Raw genomic sequence first — 27,186 nt, forward strand, 5'->3', positions numbered from 1 at the left:
TTATTTGAAATTATTTATTTAGTTCTTAACTAAAATATGAAATAATTTTTTAGTTTGAATACTAAATTTAATGTTAATAATTTTTTTATAATAGTAGAACTTATTTTGAAATTATGTTTTTTATGTTTTAGCAATTACTGATCTTTAGAATTAATTTTTATTAAACTAAGCTTTAAAATAATATAAAATATTCCCATGTTTATAGTATAATATTGATTGTGAAATGTATTTCTTGAAAATGTTTTTATTAGATTTTCCTTTTCAAAATTATTTTAAAATTTTCATTCATTATGTCACTTTATTTGACTCTATTGATTTCCATTTTTATTATTTCTGCAATGTTATGGATGGATGGATATAGTAGCTATATGTTTAATTTTAAGGTTGTACTTGTGATATTTGCAGATAATTTATTTCGAAGATTCTCACTATTCGATAAGATGAATATCTTTTTTTAATTTATTAATATATCGTTACTAGTCGTTGCCGAAAAACTTTTAATTTGTCGTTACGGAGTCAGTATTTTTTTCCAGTGTTACTTAGTCTTTAATATAATAAAATCAACTAAATGTTGGGAACAATTTTCAGTATTTTTACTCTTTAGCGTACTGCGCTACACAATTATGGAATAACCTATGGTTTGACATTCCTGAGTCTCTAGAACGCAGACTTCAGTATTGTCCAAGAATTGCAGCACTTGTTAACATTGTTAACATGTCAGTGGAGTTTTTTTCTCATGTCTTGTTGCGAATCCCTTAATCTCTTCTATGGAAGTTGAATCCGAAGTTCTAGGTGTAATTAATTGTTACTATACTATCAGAGTGCATCTGCAGTACTACTCACTACTTGATTCTGAAATACTTGTATTATATTGTTATCACATCTCGCAAAACATTTCCATAAATTAATTCCATAGATCCATATGAGTTTTAGTAGTTGCTTTTACAGCAGAAACTTATTATCTACATATAATTTAGATTTTCTTATAAGAAATTAATTTTTTTGTGTTTTAATTTGAGTACTTCTCTTTTCTTTTTGATATGCCCCTTCAAATGAAGTTTTGCTTCAATATTCATCCCAAGCTGATTAGCATTGTTAGTGTATAGGATAACAGTACAATTCATATTTATTGATATATGCACAGTTTGGTTGCAAGTTATTTTAATATGCACTGATTTACTCTCGTTGACTTTTATTGTGCTATATCTATAACTGCGTTTATTTGTATTGTTAATGGCGTGTTGCAGTTTTTTGGTTGCTTCTCACTATTATCTCTAATAGCAAGTATTGGAGAGTCATCAGGAAATATAGCCTTAGTGATATTTTATTTTTGTGAAGGCCACATTCATCAAGTAGGTAAATAGACACCCAAAATACTGCCTTGCGATACACCAGCTTTATTTCTTTCATTGTTGAATAAGTTTATCCGTGTTTAACTCTAAATACCCTGGCTAGGGTGTAGGAGTTTAAGAGTTTAATATATTGCTTAGCAAATATTCTATGGGGTTCATACATAAGCCAGAGTTTGTCTAATTAAAGAATAAGCCCTTAAGCCAGAGTTTGAATAAAAATAGCTAAGGAAACTGTTTCTCTTCGTAGGATATTATAATTACAATTATCACCTTCGATTATCGTAGGTGATTTGTCATGTTGAAGCACCCGTAATCATATACATATAATATTTCTTTTTCCTTCAAAATATTTTATTGTTTAAAGCATATGATAACAACGAATATATATATATATTAATTAATAATTTATATATAATACATATAATTTACTAATGTACTTACACTAATATATTAATTCGTAATTCACCATTCGTAATGAATTAGAAAATAAATTAATTAAATTATCCGTTTCAAGAATCCGAAATTATAAGCCATTTCTGACACGATATTTTTAAGTGTGAAATATATCCTCAGATTTAGCTCTGTAAAATTATCAGTTAATAGCTATCTAAACACAAACTCTACATCAATAAAACCTTGAGTCGATCTAAGTAAACCAGAACAGGATTATACCAGAAAAAGGAGGAGTACTTTAAAAAATAGTTATTAATATTATATTTTAAAAAATATAACTGATTTTTAACTATATTTTATAATGAATAAAACATCTCCTGACGGCTAGGTTGGCGCAGTGGACAAGACGACAGGACGGTTCTCCTAATGTTGCGATATACGTGGGTTCAAATCCTGCTGGGGCATGGATGTACTTTATGTCTATGACTGCAATTGTTAAAGTCATCCAGTCACGCCAGTAATCAGGCTAGCTAAGACAGGGTTAATACCGAGGACTGTATTTCGGAGTATACGTTTGGTCTGTAGGTTCAGTCCAGATAAACTATCGTTAGTAAAAGGATAGTTTCAAATATATCAAAAAAATCTCCTAGTTTTAATTTTTTGTTTACAGAATTATCGTAAAAATGAGAACAAATTTCAAATATTGCTTTCATTTTCTTCATCACTAATGACTCCTTACGAACTCTCGAGTATAAATCAATTTTATCTCTTTATATATAAAATCTTACTTAATGTATAATTTATTTTTCCCTTCCTGTTGCGGAACGCGGTACGAGTGCTTTTAAATACGTTTTTACTGATAAAGTTCAATTTAAATATTTATCATTTGGCTGAATAATGGGCCCCGGAAGAAAGGAAAATAATTCAGTTGAGTTGTCAAACTGTGAAACAAATGAATTGGAGAGAAACACGACAAACGAAATTATCCACCCTGAAATGTAGACTATGGGGGAATTCGTCCCAAATTATAATTGTTTTTAAAGACGCGAATTTAAATATTTACTCAGTTTATCGAAAGCAATCAATTTATTTTTTCATTGCGAAAATGTACACATACGTATATTTTAATTGGTACTGAGGGAGCACATGTGTAATAATGGATATTGGTTTACTAAGGTTCATTACATGATGCGTTAGATAACCATAAAAGCACCTATTTGTAATCGGTGTCTATCAACACCATCAAAAAGCTTGAGGTCTAAGAAAAACAGTTTGTCAAAGATTTATGCTAATACTTTTTTCATTAACATGTCCCCCATCAAGGGTGATACAGTATTTTGATATATTTTTTCTAAAATGGTTTGTCTTTGCTATTAGTTTCGAAAGTCACTTTTTTATTAGACTAAAATACATTTAGATGTGTAGTAGTGAATAAATATGTTAATTGTTATACTAGATCATTTGTCTTTTTGTTTTACTTGAACTGTTGTAAGCAAGTTTTTGGTCAAGTTTTCGAAGAAGCCAGAAGATGGGCGGATAAACTATTCAGAAATAAGAATAAAAACTACGAGAACAACGTTCTCGACAAGATGGAGAAAGACTTCAGATTTGACAATCCAACAGGGGTCTATCGATACCGAAAAAACGTGAGAGAGGGTTACAAACCTCGAAAAAACTTCTGCGGAAATTAAAAACCGAACAAATAGAAAGCGACCCTCAAAAGATAAAGAACATTTGGAAGCAATATTTCTAAACTTTACTTGAGACTCTATTGCTAAAATCAAGCAAGATATAAATCTGAGCGACTAGCACTAGCAGAAATCAAACAATCAATAAAGGACCAGAAATATATAAATCAGGTGGTGAACAACAACACAATCTATCTATACATTTATAACAAATATATGGAAGGAAGAGCTATTTCCGAGTACTGTTCCGATTTGTTCTATATATAAAAAGTATTATATAGTACTCTTCTATACATTTCATTTAAAATTTTCACATACATTATTAACCAGTGCCTACAATCTCTAGCAGAACATATAATTGGTGAATATCAATCCGGTATTAGGCGTAGTAGATCCATTATGGATCAGCTAATTACAGTATAACAAAAATACTACGAAAAGTCTGGGAACACAACATTGAAGTATATAACATATTTGCAGATTTTATACAGGTTTATGACTCAATTGATATAAAAAAAACTGTATCAGATATTGGTCAAATAAGAAATACCGCACAAACTAATCAGAATGATATGAATTAAAAACCAACTAACTCACGCATTTAATATCTCGAAAGGCATAAAGCTAGGGCATCGGCTGGCTCTTGCCCTATTTAATTTAGTTTTAGAATATATAGTAAGGCAAGTAGATATCGGGAAGGAAAACCTGCTAGCCAACAAAGCGCTACAGCTATCTGGCTATGCATATGAGGTATTAAGATAATATTATGAGCCGAAGAGCCAGGCATAAACCTACATGGCAAGAAGATCGGCCTCGTAATTAGCGAAGAGAAAATAAAGACTTTAATACAGAAAAGAGAAAATGAATACGCACGAATCATACTATAGAAGGCATTATCTGTGGATTACTTTACATACCTGGGAGTGGAACGGAACTCAGAGAGCACGGAAGATGGAGAAATTCGCAGAAGTATAAACATAGTCAATAGCTTATTTCGCAAAGTCAAACATATTAAAATCTAAATATGTATACAGCCGTAACAAGCTGAGAGTTCATAAAACAATAATAAGACTCTTCGCAAGCTATGGAAGTGTAGCGAGCTTGAGTCATGTCGAATTTTACATCGCGAAATGGCTGTCTACAAAATGCCCAGAAATGTAATTCCAGATGTTGAACACGGGCGGGGTGCCAGCAGCGCCAACTAAAACACGATAACGAATATCTGGCAACTCCGAGACGTTTATCTAGGAGATTATTAAAGGGTACTTTCGATGATTCAATAACCGACCATCGTTAGGTTAAGACGTGCTACCATCGACTGCCCAAGCGCCGTCAACAGGTAAACCCAGCGCCGATACCTTTCATTTATTTGTATTTCCTTAATATTTTATATCCTCAATAAATAACGGTCACTTCATGTGCCACTGTTTCATTTCGCTTTACCTTCATTCATCGAGCCTTATAATAATCCTGAAGTGGTGACCCCGACGTGATCAAAGTGCCTAACAGGTAAACCAGCTCAACATAAGTCACTTGACAGGTGCTTGACACGTGCATGGAACCCATCAACGTCACATGGTCAAAGTTATCCCACGAGACTAGCCTGATGGGGGAAAGCCGCAGAATCCCATCATGTATAACATCATTATATGAAAACCATTGCATCACAAAACGGGACACGTAAGGCACGACACTTATAGGTACCCTCAAAAAAATCGGAACGCCCCAACACAAACAACGTACTGCTACAACTTTGATGGCAGCTGATCCCGTAAAACTCCTCGCTCAGGTTGGGATCCCCATCTCATAAGCAGTCCCTAGGCGATTCATTGCGTAATTGCAGGTGCACCCCGGAACCTGCACCACATAGAGGTACGTTCCACGGCAGCGCCACTAGGAGGCGAGTGATGTAGCGACCGCTACCACCCTTTAGACTACCACGCATTCACCCACAGCAAGTTCTAAGGTTGGCAACGCTGGTGGATTGGTACCATGCGATTCCCGGCTACAAAAGACCACCACGACGACGTCTCGTTCTTTTCTTTTCTCTACCTCCCTGTAACTGTACCACTTCTACAGCGCTAGCGTGCTTCTTTCACCTAACCTAATATCCTGTCCATTCTCACATCGACCACATGTATCAATTTAATTAAAAACAAAATAAAAAAAACTAAGTATTTCTTGAACCAGGGTTTTCAGTTCTCGTTCAAATTCCTTCCACAAAATAGTAGTGAGTGTTCGGACAAACAATCGCATCGACAGCCACCACATTCCGACCGATCGACCAGATGAGCATTCCTACAGAAGCGCAGCATAGATAATGACACAAAGAACAAAAAACCTGCTCAATGACTTCGAAAGATATTGGGAATAACATCTCGAGAATTAGATTTAATTAAGAATTATATAATCTGTTTAAAGGACATGTGTTAAGGCCGGAAAACAAGAGGTTACCAAAAATAATTTTATGCAGCCAAATGCACGAAAAAACAGCAGTGGGAAGACCCCGATTCCGAGCTCCTGGGCATATGAGTATGGAGGAGAGCGGCAGAACATGGAGGCAGAATATAAACGAGGCCATATTCGATGTGGGTTGCAGAGCCATCGAAAGAAGATTTCAGCAGCTGAACTTTGTTTAATAGTTTTATTTTGAATTTTAATAATAACTCCTTATGTGTTTATTTTAAGTTAAGGTTAACTGTAACTATGTGATAACGTCAATATCAATTAATCATTGATTATTTGACATATATGTAAAATAACATATATAATGTCAGTACTGCACAATTGATTATACATTTTGAAATTTATACAGCCAGAAATTAAAATTAATTTCTTAGCATTATTTAAATAATAATTGGTATATTATGAAAAATTATAAATGCTATTAGATATAGTTAAATACAATTACAGACTTCATATTACTACTGACATAATGCTGCAATAATGGTTAAAACAAATACAAAATAAATTACAGAGTAAATGCTGAAAGCTTAGCTAACATTAAAAATATTTAAGGCTATCTCTAAATATCCTTCTAAAATACGAATTGCGTTGTAAATAAAAAAGACGAAAATTAAATACAAACTTTTCGAAAGCAATCTTCAGAATTTTTACGGCATAACGGAACAATAAGTTTCGTTTAATGTTATGGCAGCTTTTTTACTGTTGTTGAAGTTAAAATTGTTTTAAACCGTTTTCTAAAGAGCTGCGAAAAATTAATACTAATAAAAGTGTAATACGGTGAGTTTGTATACTTACTTGAAGTGAAACAGCAGCGCCAAGGAAATTAACAAAGCTATCAACGATACGGCATATCCTACAGAGTCTATTATGACCACAACTCGTCGGAACTGCAACAAAATACAATTAATTAAATGAAATTTATAATAAATATAATGTTTAGTAGGAAATTAGCTTTTATTTATTATAGTTTTTATTAGTTTTACAATATAGCTCACATTGTTGAGCCATGTGATTTATTAATAAACTTTAAATACGTTTTTACTAATATAATAAAAGTTATAACAATTAAAATTGACTAGATCTGCGTTAAAATGGCTTTCACTGACGAAATAATACCGAATCGCTACAGCTGCAGAATATTTTGCTACAATATTCTATAATATTCTGTAATTGAATAATCGAAATATTGAATTCAAAACTAAAATGAAACTCTTATTTGTGCAGGTATCTTTTATCTTTATAAATCTATCCAGTTTAAAACAAACTTACCAGATAATATTTTTTTTTGAACAATTACATAACATATTTATCTTATGCAAGTAATGGCGTTATAAGATTTCGGCGTTTGTCTTTACAATAACTTAAATCATAATATACATATACATACTTAAATTATAATGTATTATTGTAGTCTCAATTACGTTATAGTGTTAATACTTATTAAATTATGTTATCAACACTGATGTTTTTTTAATTAAATGCAATTCACTACAAGACAGTACAGTACACAAAATCAATTAGTTTGATACCTTTGAGTCTCTGAAGATGTGAAAATGGAGTCTCTCAAGATGTCTCTTTGCGATTCCCTTAAATGCCTTGTTGTTGGAAGTTGGTATTTTTCAATTAACCAATACATTTTCCTATATTTTACCAGCTATTTCTTTTCCCTTTATACATGTTCCTTCCCGCAACCTTTTACACCAAATGATTATCATATAAATATTATTGTTATTGGTGCGCGTGCGATCTGATTATTTAAATTGTCACTTGCCTATGTAATTTTCGTGTGCCTTCCACGCTGTTGTTGTCGACACCAAGAATTGCATTATCACCAGTAAATGTAGCCACGTTAATAGCCGAGAATACCTTTTTACCTTTAAACCTTTTCAATTACATCTGTTGTTCTAAGCACATGGTCAATTTTTGAATGTTTGTTAATAAACCCAAACTGTTATGTAGATATTAGGTTAATTCTCTTTATAATTAGTTTTACTCATTTCAACAGGAGTTTTTCAAATACCTTTGAGTATATATATATATATATATATATATATATATATATATATATATATATATATATATATATATATATATATATATAAGTAGCCGACTGTGTTTTTGAGAATGCTTTTGAGTACAACAAGGGGTGACGATTATACGCTGGATTGTAATCTGTGGTAAGAGTGATACTTCCAAGTGGTACGCTGTGCGCTGCGATACTCGAAAATCGACCACTGAGATGAGATTGATTGCGATAATATTCGGTTTAAAGCAAGTTTGGGATGTGGGCCGCCGAGAAAAATATCGATATTTATGGATATAATATATAAGATATTTATACATTTATATACATATATTTCGATATTTAAACAAATATCGACAAATATCGCGTTATATCGATTTCAACCTTTAAAATTAAGTACACATTTTATATGTTGTTTTAACATTTTAAGTATATTAAAAGGTTTTGAAAATATTTAAGTAATACCTTCTTTTTTTTAAACATCAAGATATAACAAGTACAATAATACCTTTACATCAATTATTTTTCTGTTTCCCCTCTTCTATTTTTTTTCAACAAAAACAAATTTCATGTTTTTCTTTCGCTCCACATCTGTTTCATCTTGTTCTTGTTAAGTTTTAGTTTCACATATAATTTTCATGCGTAATAAGCCAGGTATAATACTGTAAATAAATTAAGGTTTACATTATATTCCTTTATTTTAGATATACCGTTAATGTCTAAATAATGATTGTTACAAAACCTTGTAGCTTTATATGTTAGTTGCTAATACTCTTAAATCTAACGACAGTACTATAGAAAACCACGAAATGCTTTTTTATAAATTCCTACCAGGACTTTCCCTTGAAGAAGTGTTTACTAGAATGAATGTTTTATTTCAGTGACACATATTTTAACTATCTAACTAATATGACTAAATCTATACCCCACTTAATACATGTGATTATCATTCGTTCTGTTATTTTCTTTATTTCCATGAATTTGTCGGCGTAGGAAATAATTAACAATAATATACGTACTTGACGTACCTACCTAATACTCCTCACAACCTCACTGTACCTCAAAATAAAGCTTTAACTTAAGAAAGACACCTACTAATTCATGTGTAGCTTTTGTAAAAATAAGTTAAATAACAAATGTAATTATTTACATATACATATCTGACTTTTGCTTAATATTACTATGCCAGAATCACTATTCTTCACTATCAAGAATACGAAATGTAAATACATATACTAATATACTACAGTATTAATAAAATGCTATATATTATAACGAGATTTCAGATAATAGGTTTAAATAAAAAAAAACAGTACAAAGAATAACTTTTTTAATATATTTTAGGGCTTCCTTTTTACCAACTGGGCTGGACCTACTTCTTAATGTGGGCTTTCAATAACGATTATCGACTTTGAGCCAAACGACTGGCGAGTAACTGCTTTGTAGATCAACCCAGAAGATACCCCATCTTACTCAGCTTGGTTGCAGGCGCGACTGTGATCATTTTCCTTGTTGGATTTTGCACTCTTGTCTTATGGACAATCTCAAACATGAATTTACAACCATGTCCCAGCGGGATTCGAATTTGCGATTATTACAACAGTAGGAAGACCGTCCTGTTGCCTTAATCACTGCGCTAAACAAGCCGTCAGAATTTTTTTAGTAACAAATTTATCTATTGAACACATAACCGAAATATATGAAAATATTTCAATTATTTATGAAAATATTAAACTATGATATGTATAATCATTTGTTTAACAAAAACTCTATTTGTATGAAATTATATAATCACATAATATATTGTTTAAGCTAAATCCAGGATAAAATATCCGGCATATCCCGGATAACCTTACATTTTATCATTACGCACTGCTAATATTTACTTAACCCACACCAAAATTAACTTTTGCCCCTTGGCGGTGTCCTTCTAAAATAATTTTAATACGCAGTCAGTGTTTGCTTTTCCATTGTGAGTTTATTAACAGTTGATTAAAAGAGTCGATATATTTATTTTGAATTAAAAGGCACCTGGAATATTAATTTTTCAAAATACAAGTAATATTGTTCTGTGATTTAACATATATTTATATTGCGTATATTTTTCTTTATTGGTAGTTTATGATCGAAAAAGTAATTCGTCTAATGAACTATGTTCTATACATTAATCTTCAGGTTGAGCAGCATTGGAAACTAAATATATTCTAAAGATTGCTAAAGCCCTTCTTGTAATTGCTGGGCATTTGTGCGGTTGTTTGTTAAAAAGGATGCCATCTCCCCACATCTTTTTAACATAGTTGTCTATTTAATTATAATGAAAGTATTTAAAAGCAGACATATCTAATAGCCAGAATCAGTCAAGTGGGGGGTATCTATTTTAAGATGATGATGTAACATATGATATATATATATCACAATTAACACTGTAATACAACTCTTATTTTAGCAGTTTCTCTGTTTTGGTCACAGATTTAGAAAATGTTAGTTTGATAAAAATAAATAAATGTTTTTCCATCAGCTTTGATTAAATACATATACATATACATATATATATATATATATATATATATATATATATATATATATATATATATATATATGTATATATATATATATATATATATATATATATATGTATATATATATATATATATATATATATATATATATATAATATCTTTCATGAATTAGTTTAAATTACTTGTTTTAATTTTAATCTTTGGTTTAAATCTTCTTAATTTAATCTAGTGATAAATTAATGTGTAATGCACTTAAGCTTAAGATGTATGAAGTCCATGAAAATATAATAATAGACAATGGATATTATACTATCAAGCTAAGGACAACTATAATTTTAGAATTCTGAGTAGCAGTAGCTGCTTAAATGTATTCTGATAAATGTTCACTCTAAAAGGTATTTATTCAGGAAAAATTGTATAACACAGTTTCTTTTATTAAATTATTAAGATTTCTCCATATTTCTGACAATATAGCAATACATAATCATCAATCCATATCTGCAATAATCTATTTCCATTTCTCCTTTATTTCTTTACATTCAGTTATTTGTAACAGCAAGTCGAGAGTTTGTTCAATTGGAATCGGTAGATATTTGAAGCAACAGATTCATTCGGTTTTAACTGTTCATAATAGTCTACACATTTTTGATTTCACCATATATAGTAAGGCTTTATGGCCATCAATATATCGCTTCGGTGTCGATATAGATGCTTTTTCTCAACTAATTCATTATTTTTTGTGCTCGGGATTATCGTAGTAAATCCAATTTTTATCGGTCACTTTTACTCATTTGCAAGAAAAAACTTTTTTAATTAGAGAAACATTAAACTGCAATTGTAGTAACAATTTTCCTCTCTATTGGGTTTTTCCCATAACAACTAAACCTCTGGAAACAAGTGATTTATCAAACGCTGAGCTATCTGACAGTTCTTATTGAAAATTATTTGGCCCACCAGGCCGTTCTGTGCTTTTAATCGATGAAACCAAAACCAACAATTGTAATATGATGCAGTATCACTGTAAGTTTTTAAAAGCATTTGATAAGATTAGGTTGTAGATTTCTTCAAACCAAATAACCAAAGTAACGAATGTCGAAAATGTAATTTTGAGAGTTTGATATTCAAACTATATGTAAGCACATATCATATAAATATTTTCTTAAATATCTTAGTTTGGCTGACATAGTGTGATTTTATTATTATCCTGAGAAAATAATGTTTTATAACCTCAAACCATCACTGTTTTATTACACACACAAGATTTAACTTTTACAGCTACAAGGATAGTAAAATATCTATTTATATCTCAAATAGTCCGCTTTATGAAAATCTTGTAATATAGGATTACTCTGGAATTTTTTATACAGTTATTTTATTAAAATATATTATTATCGGGAAGTATACAGAAATTATATAATCTTAACAAGGAACCAATTATGGACAACGATCAAATGACTGTAAAACCGGTTTGTTTGGCGCAGTGGTAAAGGCGACAGGACGGTCCTCCTTCTGTTGAAATAGTCGCTAGTTCGAATCCTGCTAGGGCATGGCCGTAAATTTATGTTTGCGATTATTTAAAATTTGTGGTTGTCCTTAGGAAAGAGTGCAAAATCCAACAAGGAAAATGATCCCAGTCACGCCAGTAACCAAGCTGGGTAAGACCGGAAGTTTTCTGGGATGATTTCTAAATTTGTCACACGCCAGTCGGCAGGCTTAATGCCGAGAATCGTGGTTAGAAGCTCACGTAAATCCAGTCCAGATAAACCCTGGTTGGTAAAAGGAGACTTTAAGATATACAAAAAAAAAATACCGTAAATGAAAAATAATAATAGCGAAAAAGTAAGTTTATTTGGTCCCATGAATTCGGAAAAATTTAATATATGCTTACTTTGATGACAAATATATATAAAAAGAGAAATTTTACTACGGAGCAGAGCTAAATTGATATGGTATTACATGATATGGTATTAAAATATAAGAACGGAAGAAATCGAACGTGAATCTTTATAGATCACCATATAATATAATTGAAATATTTCAGTTGCAAATTCAAATAGAAGCTATATAAGTAGATCTTTACATAAGCAAAAGTTAGTTAAGATGATGACTTCAAGCGTCATCATGTTGAAATAGTACTGAAAATATAGATGGAAACCTTTGAAAGAGAAGAATTGTTGTTTATAGTTTAAGAATTTTTATCCACCACTGTGTCTTTATTCTTCGCTTAACCTCACCAGCTCTCCTACTGTTAACTTCTTCGTCTTCGGATTATTTGCTAAGTTTTGCACTCACTCTAACTGGATGTTATAGAGATATATAAGATATATAATTACAACTCTTCTACTATTAATTCTTTCATTTCGTTTATTCTTAAGTTATATACATCAGAAATGCGAACTATAACATGAAAAATACTGGAAAACTTATATCGGTACCATCGTACAAGGATTGGAATAGAAATATATATTCTCCTGTTGTACACCATGTATATTATGAGTTGACACATTTCACTGAAAGATGTAGAAATAAAAAAATATATTTGATCACATATTTTGTACACCAAAGTAAACTGTTTAAGAATAAAGCTTGCCTAATAATTTATATCTTTTACGAGCAGTTTCTGAGATTTTTTAAAATGTATTGAATTTTTTTTTTATTGCTAAATTTTCGAATATTTTCGTCATTTATTATTTCAATCTATATAATAGGTAGAAAATCAGACTTTTCACATGACATTCATTTTGTGTGATTTTTAACTTTTTGAAAATTTTTAAATTATTAGTCTTCTTTGCCTCAACATTCAAAAACAAAATTGCCTAATTTTGATATATTTTGTAATCCAAAGTCTGGTATTAAGAATATGGCTAGTATGTTCTTCATCAATATCTTTCCCCGATAAATGTCGACATACATTTTCTATGTTTCTCATACTACCAACTATGCTAATTAATATGCTCTCCCACATTTTAACTTATTTCTTTTAATTTAGCAAAAAAGTTCATCACAATAAAATTTGAGGTTTTCGCCATAAGGTTCGCTGTTACAATTTAAGTTGTTTTATATTATTATTTAATTTAAGTTGACTTTAAGGAAGATCAAAATGCAATGTATCGTATCGGAACGGTCTCTTATACGCTAACAAACACTGCGGACATCAAAACAAAACAACAAAAATCAATAAAAACTACACACTTGTACATATAAGCATAAACCTTTTATCTATATAATCATGGATACACGATAATGATCTCAAACAACGTGTCTTTTTAACTCATAATTTAAACAATTAATTATTTATTTTAAAAGAACATGTTCAAAGTTAATTTATAGTTATAATATATTAAAAAATAAACTGTATTAGTTTATATGACGAATGTGCAGAATATGAAATGTAAAATAAATGTAAAATATATAAACCTACTTACCGACAGATCCTCCGTGTTGACGCAGGTGGTGTAGTTCACCCAAGTCTTGTTAAAAGGTTCATGAAAATACCAGGATCCATCCGGTTCACATTTATAATAAACGGTATCTGGAAAAAAATGAGAAATAAACTTAAACGAAAGACGAAACAAATTTCTTTTCTGAAAGGTTTGTGGTTGATGCTTCGGAACAAAAAGACATATACGTTCGAAACGAGATGTATATCTTGACAGGCGACGTGTGGGATAGAGATAAAGTGGGGAATCCATTTTGTATAAAATAAAAACATCGGCAATTTACTTGCCTTTATTTGATGTCTTTTGTATCAGAATAGCCTTATTCTGTTTCAGTAGCTTTCATTTATCTTTTCCCATTTTAATACCAGATAAAGCAACAATTTGTTAACCCAACTGATTTTTAAAAAATATCTGAAAACGATTTATACAAAGACAATACATATAAAATCAATAAATTGTCTTTCCCTTAATGGTTATGTAGACTTAGAGTACCTTTGTTATATATTATTTGTATATTTGTAGAAGATATTTTGTACTCCAGAAAATCTCTCATCATAAAATTTATTTTTGTAATACTCATTAACAATTGTATATTTCATTATATTAATTCGATTCGTATAAATATTGCTTGACACTTAAACGTCTAAAATTGTTTATGTCTCATTCAGGGGTGTGCAACTGCAATGGTAGGTAGTGGGGCAAAGTTTCGCTTAGTCCAATCATTGGCGGCCCTGACAACGCAAATTTGATTGGTTAGTTTAAAATAGTTATGTAGAAACCTGTAAGTAAAATACATTGCTTTGAATGGTCTGCCATTTCCCCGTGACGTCACATTTATTGGCCAATAGTATTTAAATAAAAATCAAATTTAAATTTTAAAATTAATTTATTAAAATAAAATCCTATAGAAATATACATAAGTGTAAATAATATAAATATATATAAACAAAAAGCAAAAAAAAAGCAATTATGAACTCTATTCTAGGCAATATTAAAATATATATAATTCTTCTATAACGCCTTCCCATATATGTTTAGTGCCATCAATTTTATGGGATCTATTAGAGTTTTAACTTATCTTAATATGTTGAAGGTAAACTTTAAATCCTTCCCTGTTGATATTGCATTAACTTCATTAAACCAAAAATACAATCACACCTCATAATAACTTAAAATTTGGTCTTGAAAATCATCATGGATTGGACAGTTGAAACACTAAAAATTTATGCGTTTTTTAAAAATATTTAGATTTTAGAGTATTTAATCTGTGGAACTACTTAATATAGAATATAGACAAATATTGCATGTTGTCTCTTTTCCAGAAGTTTTGTTAAATAGAAATAAGACTAAAATACAATATTAGACTCGTTTTCCTCAGAGCAAAATTCTCTGGAACTGAAAATATAGACCCAACTGGTGATGTAACAATCTCAAGTGGTACTATATCTCCCGTTAAAAAAGAATATAAGTTATCTAATATGTTCATCTTCTTCACAATTTTCTCCAGGAGAATGATGTGAAAAAATTGAACTGATGAGCCCTTTTAAAAATTTCTCGAACATATTAGGGGAAGGATGCTGTCTCTACCTCCATAACCTCTAAGAGATCCAACAAAATTCTTTAAGCAATCTTGGTTAAGATTTATTAAACAAATGTAGTTATTTGTAAATTTAGACAAAATAGATTTCTTTAAGGTAATAAATCCCCTAAAAGTAGCAATTAAATTTATTGATGGCACCATAACAAATATATTCTTAACAAGGCAATCAAATTTAAATATATAATTCCTCTACTATAAAATGATTGAACACTGATTGATCTACAAAGTTAAAGTATTGCAAATATTTTAGGGATATTTTACAATTAAAAGTAGTATTTATTACTACTAATTATCCAGTTATATTAATTGTTACCTTCTTGTAAGACTTCTTTATGTAGAGACATCACAGTGACAGCATATGAACAACTTGGTAGATTAATTGAATTTTATTACTACTAACATCTTCATAAGGTTTAGAATTTCTGTAAACAAACAATATATAAACAGACATGTAGTATATAGATAATTTTATATGTACCTGATAAAACCAATGTTGGATATGCATTTACCCTAATACCTGTTCGTGAAGGAAGGATAATTCTAAATCTTTAACTAAAATGTCCATAACAAACACCATGACGTTGATGTATTTGCATTGTGGTTTATCCAGGTAACTTACTACTATTTACTTGATCAACCCATTTTTGGAAAGGAGCGAGATCATTCTTTGGGAAACGATGTCTAATTTCCGTAATAGAATTTTACCCCGGTGTAGTGTATCTTTTGCTACACTGACGCATTGACATCAATATTTATATTATTACTTCATAATAATTAATGTAAAACAGAAAATATGCACAACGTAAAACGAAAATTTCGTGATCTAAATAAAAACCATAACCTACAAACAACAGACATAAAAATGAACGCCCATAGAAAATGCTGATTTCACACAATTTGATCGACCAATCACATTTCATGTTAGTGGCGGCACCAGGAATTTAAACTAGCCAATCACAATTTGCGATTGCAGCGCTAAGTTGATTGAACTAAACAAAACATTTCCCCAAGGTCGCCTATACCGTGAAATTTCTATTTTTTCTATGGTCTCATTTTACAAAATAATTTTACAGCATAATTATGTTAAAGTAGTAGAAGTGCATGACCGTTTAATATTAATAGGAATAGTATCAGAACTTATAATCGGCTTTGAAAGAAAAACAGATCAAACGCGAAACTTTCATCCTGATATAGATTAGCAAAATTCGTATATAAGAGGAATCGCCTATCCTGTTTGTTTACAAGGTATTTTCGTAAGCTATTTCAGGTTCATAATATAATGTAACATTAATTAATTAATTTTGCGAATTTCACTTAATCTACACATCAAGTAGTGAACACAAAACAGCTTGGAAGCATTTCTCTTGTTTAAGAACTGATAATAATTAATATTTTTTGGAGATCTATATCAATTCACTAGAGGTAATTGTAAATATTACTAATATTTTCCTTTAAATTTCATTGGTATTAACTTCTAATCCTTCTAATAAGTAAATTCATTGCGTGACAAAGTACTAACAGAATGTTGCAGATAATACATATATTTATTGGTGCATCAAGGGTTGTAAAGTATATTACTAATTATAAAATAACTTTATAGAATTTTAGTTCCTCATTGGTTGGTGAGTTGTTAGTTCCCATGTAGGGCCTAAGATAAACTTGAAGGCAGTAGATTAACGAAAGTCATAGAAGACAAATTAAACAAATTAGCTTTAAAAAAATATAATATCTCCTGTCCAGAAAAAATATAATAACATGACAGCTACTGCTTTAAAAATTTTGTATATATATTTTTTTTCACAAATAAGCTAGTGTACTTATTATTTCCGATGTGTATTTTAGGTAAGAAATATTAGTCTATATTTCATACTTTATTTTTTATTTTTTATACTTTTATTCATTAGTCTATAAACATAGAGATTACATGAGAATTAATTAATTATTCACAGTAATTTGATTATTATTTTAAACTGATGATAGTTTTTAAGATGTTAAAATTATCAATTAATAAAATACAATAAAGATTTTATCAATTATTTAATTATTTACTTTATAGATGTAGGTTTCGAAAAGTCTTTAGTTCTTTTAATGAATTCTAAATACATTCCTCTAATATGCATTTCTAAATAGTAAAAAATAAAGTAGCCAACTGTGTTGGTGGCTGTTCTTTGCATACTTAAGTAAAATACCATTAATATATACTTAATACAATTAAATAGTACCAGCTTTTTTATATATGCTATTTTACTCTTTAAATCCGTTATCAACTTTTGATCAGCCTATAGTTAAGAGACCGTTTAATGGTTATAAATTTCCGTGCTTTTATATTCTAATCTAATATCTAATTTCTAGAGGGTGCAAAAAAGATCCAATTTCTTTCAGTATTTTGATATGTTAATATGTTTTAATATATAAACATACGTTAATTTAATTAATATTATATATCATATTTCTGATCTTACAGTGAAAATATTTTCAAACAAATTATTCTCTTTAATATGTTATGCGAACAACATGATTAACTAATAAATTATGGTAAAATTTCGACCACTGGACGATTACTAATAAAATATAAATGCTATTATAAAGCTTAAATATAAGCATAATTCCAGTATATTGGGAGACATAGTTACACCATCTAGCTCAAATCCCTTGAAATAATTTCGCATTTCTAGTTATAACGTTTAATTAGCTTTGAGGTTAAGTCGCTTTATATTAAGGAGGATTGGTAAATTGTAGCCTTAATGATTGTTCTTATGGTCAAACTGACATATAATAAAGACTACAGACTACAGTAAACATATTTAGTAGATGATTCTCAGTAGGGTTATAGTTTACTAGAGTTATTTGGTTATATAGCTTTTATGTTCTAACTAAAACGAGATACAAAGAATAAAAAAATGTGTTATGTTAGTTTAAATATATGCATTTTTAAGTGTAGTTATATAGAATCTCTAAACATTTTGCTTCAAACATTAAATGTAAATATATATCTATATTTTTTTGGTTAAAAATATTGTACAAATTTAAAATCCTTTTTAAATTGATTATTTGTTAATTAACGGTAGTTATTAGGTTTTGGAATTTGCTATGTATAAATAGTTAATAATTGTCATTATCTCCTTCATTTTAACTTTCAATTTTTTATTTTTTTTTTCATCAATTAAAATAACTATTACTTCTTGACAAAACTTGTTTGTTACACCAATCACATAGAATACAAAAAAAGAACAGAAATCTCTTCTACATAATAAGCACCTTAATTGTAGTAAATTGTATGGATTGTGACGAGCTTTTTATTTATTTAGTGTTCGAAATATATCTTCCCAGTGGATTAAACCTCGCTAAAATTCGTATTTTTTTAGAGTTATCAATTCTTGGACACATATTCTTGATATTTCTGTTTAGTCAGCCCGTGTGCTTTTGATCCAAAATAATATAATCTGAAAGAGCAATATAGGGAGAATATGGAAGGTGAGGTAGGATGTCCCATTTTAGCCCTTTAAGTGTTAAGTGGTTCTTGTAACACTTGGAGCAGTACACTGAGTTGGTTCCATCATATACACAATAAGACTTTCGCGACATTAATATTTGATTTCATCGTAGATGTCCAAAACTTGATCGAGGTGTACACAGTACTTTTTCTCATTTGAGGTTAGGTATAGTGATACTTTAGATCGATATTTCATCTCCAGTAACTATACAATGCATAAACATTTGATTTTATGGCGTGTTGGGATAATTTCTGATATGTAAAAGAACACAGTTCAATGTTTGTAGGCACTAATTCATGTGGCAGTCAATATAGATCTTTTTAAACTATTTTCATAACTTTTAAATGATAGAACCTGTTACTAGTTCCAATTCCATTCCAAATTAACTTCCAATGAGTGAGCAAGTCGTTAGTAGGGTAACAATTTTAGCTTATTAGGTCCTCCACTTCTTTACTGCTCCAAAATACTCTTCTAGACAAAGTCAGCTGGTTTGAACATTGGAACCATTCCCAGCGCAACATTTCTTCTTTTACTAATATACTCAGATGTCTTTGTTATCATTTCAGGTGCTTCAGGCATATTTTCTTGCAATTATAGCTTAGATATGAGGTTGACCCAATCTATACAAAAGGGCGGGTTTCAATTTGTACCTCTAATATTTAATGATTCTATAGTTATTTTAACAAATTTTTTAATACAAAAATAACGTATGTAGTGATTTGTTCATTTATTTCATACCAATGTGTTTAGAATTACTATTTTCCATCAATTCAACTACTAAGCATTACAAGAGATAAGACAAATATAAAACAGCCGGCTTCGTTGGCACAGTGTTCAAGGCGACATTACGGTCCTCCTACTGTTGCGATAGTCGCGAATTCGAATCCTGCTGGGGCATGGATGGACTTTATGTTATGTTTGTGATCATAAATGTAAATGTCTTTAGGCATCAGTGGAAAATCCGGCAAGGAATAACCATCCCACGTATGCCAATAAGCAGGCAGGGTAAGACCGAATGTCTTCTGGGATGGTCTCAAAGTTGGTCACTGGCCAATCGGTAGGCTTAAAACCGGGGACCGTGGCCAGGACTGATAAACTCTCGTTGGTAAAAAGAAGATTTTAAAATATTTAAAAAAACAACGCATAACAAACTGATGAGCAAATTTTCTACTCATATTAAATTGCCTATTCGGTTTAACGTTCAATATAAAATCATCTGTTCAAAATCTATCTAGCAAAATTGCTCTGAACACAACAGAAACATCAGTAACTAAAACTATACGTTATGATTCGAAAATAGAAGTGTGATGATAATTTTAGTTGATTATATTGCATTATTCCAATATATAATATATAATTCCAATAAAAATTCTAATTAAAATTACTTTAAATTGTTACAACAATTTACTAAGGTAGACTTTTTTATTTAATAAAAAGGCTTAAAATCAATAACGATTTTATATAATTATCACTCATTTTAAACTGACACATTAAATATGTTAATCGCTGTTTACATTCCTACATATATTAATTCGATTTACTTGATACAAAGTTAAGGCATAGACATCTTACGTTATTTGATAGCTAGCTTAACTGCGTAAGGATTATTCAGTATACCCTCGGGCAATCCGCCTTCCATTTTAACTTAATATAGACTTTCCCAAGAAAACTACCTGGCAAATGGATTTTGGTAATCTCTGAATCCTTCTTCCCTATAACTATTTACTTTAATCGGCGTGTGGCTTGATTTAATTCAAAAATATTAATATATACGCAGAACACTATAAAAATAGTTTACAGTAAATTTTGTTTTTAAATTTCTGTTATGTTTATATTATTTATGATGTTATATATTTATTATTTACATTGTTCTGTTATTTTTCTTTTACGTCGCTTATTAAGTAAGGTTTATTCGAACTGAAGCTACTGCTTAATATCGGCTCTGAGTCAATCCCAGAAGACATTCGTACTTACCCAACACTTTGGTGATTTTGAACTAGTGTCTTACGAACAACAGCAATTATAAACAATAACTAACTATTACTTATGAGGTAGTCACAAAACCAATACCAGATATAGCAAGATGAATTATATATATTATAGCCCCTTAATATTGCTTACTAGAGTTGGAGCAAATCAAGTATAGAATTGTGGCGACCGCCACGACCCTTTAGGCCACCACCAATTCACCATCAACAACTACAAAGGTTGGCAACGCCGGTGGATTGGTACCATGCAGTTCTGGAGTATAAAAGGCCATCACGACGACGTCTCGCTCTCTTTCTTATCACCGTCCCCCTGTAACAGTACCACTTCCACAGCGCTACCGTACTTCTTTCACCTTAACCTAATATCCTGTCAATTATCCCATCGACCACATGTATCAATCGTAAGTTAAAATAAACAACTTTGATTCAACCAGTGTTTTTAGTTCCCGTGCAAATTCCTTCCAAAAATAGTAGTGAGTGTTCTGACAAATAATCGCAGCGGCAGTCATACATTTCGACCGATTGACCGACCCGACGAACATTCCTACAATTGGTGACCCCGACGATATATATATATATATATATATATATATATATATATATATATATATATATATATATATATATATGTATATATATATATATATATATATATAGCTCCTTGAAAAGCTTCGGAACGGATTTCGATCGAACGTCAACTTGAAATGTTTACTTACTATTTTGTTCGATTTTGGGTAAATGAATTAATTTGTATTAGAATAGTTTTTAATGAACATACTATTACTTTATAGTAACTCACTTTTACCTTATTTAAACACTATCATATCAAGATTAACTGAGAACCTGTTCAGTTAAACAAGGCGCTGATAATTTTTGCCAGTTTTTCTTATTTTAATCTAAAGAAAAACTTGTGATATACAGGGGATAGAACAGAAATTAACATCAAAACAATATAGTACATCTTGTTGCACTGTTTCTATGTAAATAATGCGACGCGTATATTTTGCTCAGTTTACATGGTAACGTTATATTTCAGTTTTAGCTTCCAAGAATGAGGAAGGTTCCTGCATCATTTGAGGAGCAATATCGTGATATTCGGCTGATGTCTGTCATTTTCATTACATGTAGGATTAGTGCTAATGAATATCACAACATCCCCGATGATGATTGAATTAATTATTACATGACTTATATGACTAACATATTGCTGCCGACAAACACAGCCAAAATGAACCGGCCTTAGTTTGAAGAACAACAGAATATAATCAAAGACCTTCGCTAGCCAGCACAATTGACCTAACCTCAACCTAATTCAGAAGCTATGGGGAGTTTTAGAACAAAGTCAGGAGTAGGTTTCCATTTATAACATCATTGAAACAATGGGTGTATATTTTCGTACAAGATTGGGATAAGACATAGATATTCTACTACTGTTGTATCTATTCCGTGAAGAATTGCAGCTGTATTAAAAACAAATGGCGACTCAATAGTTTATTAATGAGTAAATATTGTGTATATATCACCTGTGCTTCCTCAATGTACTTGAAAAAAAATACTTATAAAAAATCAATCAAGGATATATATAAATATCCAAAAGATGTATTGATTCATTGTTGAAAAATATTATAATATATATTCACAACAGGTTACCATCTCTATCCCACCATACCACCTTTCTGACAGAAACAAAGTGCGGGGGTTAAAATTATGCAAACAAACGTTTCAGTGCTTTCTTGACCGAAGAGAAATTACGAAATATTTCCTTTAAATTAAATTAAACATCAGAATCAGAAGCTAATATAAAAGAAAGTCATGGTCCCAGGACTGACGTTACCGATGTAAAGAATGTGCATCAATCTAATTGATAAGACGAGCCTGAATTCATGCGACCTTCTTTCTATTTTTAGTTCCTCCGTCGCTTTTCTACGATTGTATGTAATACAAATCATCCTCGTCTGTATTGAATTATTTAACATTATTCAAGAGTTACTATTTGTGCATTTCAATTAAATAATATGACATCAATCGAAACAAATGACAATTAAAAAGGTTAATACTCAGTGAATATTGGTAGTGGAGTACGGTATCCGATTACAATGTATTTATATCAATGAATTACATATGATTATCGAATGCTTTAAAATAAATCACCTTATATTTCTATAAATATAACGACTGTGTTTCTTTAATTGTGTTTTATCAATTGTAATAGATGGTGATGGTACCCTCTGATATCCCAATTCCAATTAAGTTTCATGCATCTTAACTGTAAACCAGTACATTAATTTAAATAACATATATATTTAAAAATTTTTAACAAATGAATCTGAATTCTCAGCGTTCATAATTCGACATATTGAAGTGTTAGAAAAAGAGGTGATCTTTAACTTTCAGCAAATAACACTATTAAAAGCAAACCTTAATATTACTAAAAATAAACTATAAATAAAAAAAATAGTAAGACTTTTGAAATATATTAATTATTTATTCATTTTCCCAATTTTTTTATATGTTTTAAAGTCTCCTTCTCTCTTTACCAACAAGGGTTTATCTGGACTAGACCTACTGTTCAACGAGGTCTCCGAACCACGGCGAGTGACCAACTTTGAAATCATCGCAGAAGACATCCGGTATTACCCAGCCTGATTATGATATGAGCCCCCTTAAATATTATCATATAATTAAATTTAATATCTGCAATGGAATTTAAAGCTACCTTTGATTACATTTAATGTCTTCAATTAACTAAATGTCAATATCTTTGAATATATTCACCTTAGGAAATTAAATCGTGGGCATAGTGCTTATAGAGGGAAATCATACACTTCAATGCTATACGAGAAAGTGTGTTATTGTCATCAGTGGTCCTCAATTTTGACCTGGAGACAATCCAATGTATAGCGTTTTCAATTTATTAAACTCAACTTGGACATTACAATAATCTCTGCTAGATTAATTAAAATAAATGGCTTTATTTTTATAAGCTTCAATCGAATATTTTTGAATAAAGGCATTTATTGTTCGAATTAGAAAGGCAAATATAGATTATAACGAGCGTGTTATTGAATACATTAAGTAGTATAGAGAATGCTTTAAATAAAGTTCAAGTAACTTGTATCAATTAACTTTTTTGCAGGATAATGTTAAAGAACGAGACAAAACTTATTGTTTTGGCGCATATTCAATTAACTTAATAATTAATAGTTAATAGTTAAAAAATGGTAAATTGTTTTTATTGTTTTATTTTTATAGTGTCGTATTTGCAATATCTTTATTTTATCTGCAATATCAATTTATTTCCTATCAGAAACGCCTAAAAAGCTTTTCCTGGAAAGATGAGGTTAAATATAACATTTGACACCATTTTAAAGTTGTATCAAAGGGAAGAAAGGTCTCTTAAATTTAATAAAAATGTATAATTTTAAACCATGCGACGTTTTATTAAAGAAACTGTCAGCGATCTTGACATGTTTTTTCTAATACTGATACTATTTCAGAATTTATTAAAGCACAAATTTACAGGAAACTAAATTAATAAAATAATGCAATGTATTAATCATATCTTAACAGGAATACAATCAGTTATTTGGCTTTAATGTATTTAAATTGTAATTTAATTGTTAAAATTGAATAATTACTACTAATGCTTATAAAATTTGCTGCAATTTTTGTATTATAATTTACCTAATATTTCATTTTGTCGGAAATAACTTGATGAAACAACTAAACAGAAAATACTGACATATCAATCCTATTTTAGTACAAACGAAACCCTTTGTTTAAAAACACATCATTTTCTTAGAACAAGCAGGCCGTAGAGCTTGAAAAATATAATATGGATGTATGTTGCAGAGTGCCTCTGTTACGTATTTGAGGAAAAGGATGTGTTTTTAGACAAAATGGTTTGATTGTTTGAGTTTAATAAAAATTCTTAGCATCGTTCTTTACCAATTTACAATTGGTATCTTGAATGTATATGGATTTTAAATACGACTACGTTTTGTACTTTTTTTTGTAACGGCTTCCTATGGTCCCCAGCACAGTGTGTAGGCTATACTGTTGCGTGACCACCAAATTAGATGCCAACCCAAAAGACGTCCGGTATAGAAGCCTGGTTACTAGATTTATTACAATATTTTCATTCTACCATTTCTTTTTCGTCTGGTATTTGCCTATGAGTAATCGCAATTGAAAACAATCAGCAACATAAATTTACAACCATGCCCCGGAACGACTCGAACTAATGAATGCAATATTCTTATATGTATCTTTTGATTTTTTAGACTTACTTAAATTATTTAATTCATTCTAATTTGCTTAGGTTGTAGAACATATTTTGAGACAAATGTTTACATTGATGATTGTATTCTACAATTTTTCCAAATGAATATTATTCGTTGGCAAACATTAAATATTCTCGCAAAGAAATAGATTGTTATAAATATTAACGGCTTTAACTGTACTTTGAAAATAAAAATCTTCCTATATATACTGTGTAATAGTATACTAGATTTGTTTTCAGAAATTTAAAAACACAATTCTTAAGTTGTGTCTTTTTAAACTTTTTAGATATTCTTCATATTTTTAATACAGGTATTTTATTTCTTCTTATAATTATTCTAATTATAATTTAATATTAATATTGGTCATTATTTTCGAATAGATTTCATTATAACACTTATGTTATAATAAATACAACAGGAAGTTAATACAATAAATAATGGTATAAAAGAAAAGTAATTTTCTAAAATTAATTTAATATTGTGACCATAAGTAAATATAGCTAATAAAAGCTTAATTGCGATTATTTCTGAATATTTTTATAGCTATTTGTTATATATCACGCACATTTCTCTGATTTATGGAATAATATTGATCAGGATATTTCTAACAACGAAATATATCTTAAAGCCATCATTGAAGGTTAAGAATTAATGTACCAAACCAGTATTATTGCCGTAGGAATCCGTTTGATTCAATTAGATATTTCCACTGATGATTTAATCTGAATTCCATATAGCAGAACTGATTAAATTATTTTGTTCAAAGCCGCAATTATAAGCTCTGTTTCAGATTGTAATCATCCTTTAAGACCGCAATTTCATTTTCCTATATCTGTTTAGTTAGATGCAATTTTCATGCATGAAATGTGAAGTATACTGGCAAGTTTTACAATATTAGTATTTCGAACAACTCTAAATATTTTGTGTATTAATATAAACGAAATTCTTCATTTATTTACACACCGTTATTTTAAACTAGAACCATATTAGTCGAACTATATAATATATTAATATTGCAAATTACATATCTCTCAGGAAATCTGGCGGTGATATATAGAACGAAGTTGATTTAAAAACAATGCATCTATTTTCGCGTGTGACCGGCCTAGACATTGCTAGATATTTGTTTTGTCTCGATGTCTGTTGTGGACGTTGGTTGTTGATCTGTTTAATGATATTTTATAAGTTTAAACATTTTAACTATTGACTGACTTATTGTTTAGAAATTTCTTGTGTTGTAGTCTCTAAAAATACTAAAGCGTTAGTGAGACTCTAAATAAATAATATCAATAATATCAAAACCTTGTGCTACCAAAGCGGTGTTGCATGGGTCTAATGAAGTGGTAATCAAAGGACGTCATGTCTGCTGAATAAGTTAGGTGTGGCAACTTTCCATTCGAACAGGCCGATCATTAGTATTCAAGAGAATAAGTCTGAGTCTATTCGCTAGCGATGATATTTTTTACAATACGTCTCGTTCTATTTGTTCAATTGATGCTGACAGTAATAGTTTCAAACGATTTTAGTAGCTTCTACTACATTACATCTTGCTGGTCTCTAATGTGTATAAGATTTTACGGCCATGATGCTTTTGTGTCAATCTTGATCGCTCCCCATGTGGTACTCAGTTTCTCTCTTTAGGATATTTTACACTGAATCTAAGGGACTAGAAACAATTTATTTACCATCTGCTAAGCTGTTTGAATTTCTTTTAATTTCTTTGGGCATTTGAGCTGAGTTCCTCAGTACTTTTTTGACCCTGCAGATCGTTATTTGTCATTGCCAATTAAATGACATTATTGAATGTGTAACAAATGTAAAAAGTATAAATATGAACACAGAACATAGAATATAGTATGGTAACTTAAATGGGAACACCGTTAGTCGTGTTTTATCAGACGTTAAAACCAGGATAAGAAGGTTCAAATAAAATTAAATAT

General features: G+C 30.1%; 1 protein-coding gene across 1 annotated transcript in view; it reads right to left on the reverse strand.

Annotated features, from left to right (window-relative positions):
- The window catches only part of Dh31-R (Diuretic hormone 31 Receptor), a 439,521-nt gene that overhangs the window by 245,825 nt on the left and 166,510 nt on the right, over positions 1-27,186 (reverse strand). The window contains exons 4-5 of the mRNA XM_076395298.1: positions 13,867-13,973; positions 6,695-6,786 (exon numbers count right to left, since the gene is read on the reverse strand). Of these exons, the coding sequence (XP_076251413.1) occupies positions 6,695-6,786; positions 13,867-13,973 (199 nt within the window). The remainder of the gene's footprint in view (positions 1-6,694; positions 6,787-13,866; positions 13,974-27,186) is intronic.

Source organism: Rhynchophorus ferrugineus, unplaced genomic scaffold (genome assembly GCF_030347505.1).
Source record: "Rhynchophorus ferrugineus isolate W39M unplaced genomic scaffold, kcgeb_rfMv2 rfM2, whole genome shotgun sequence".
Lineage (NCBI taxonomy): Eukaryota > Metazoa > Arthropoda > Insecta > Coleoptera > Curculionidae > Rhynchophorus > Rhynchophorus ferrugineus.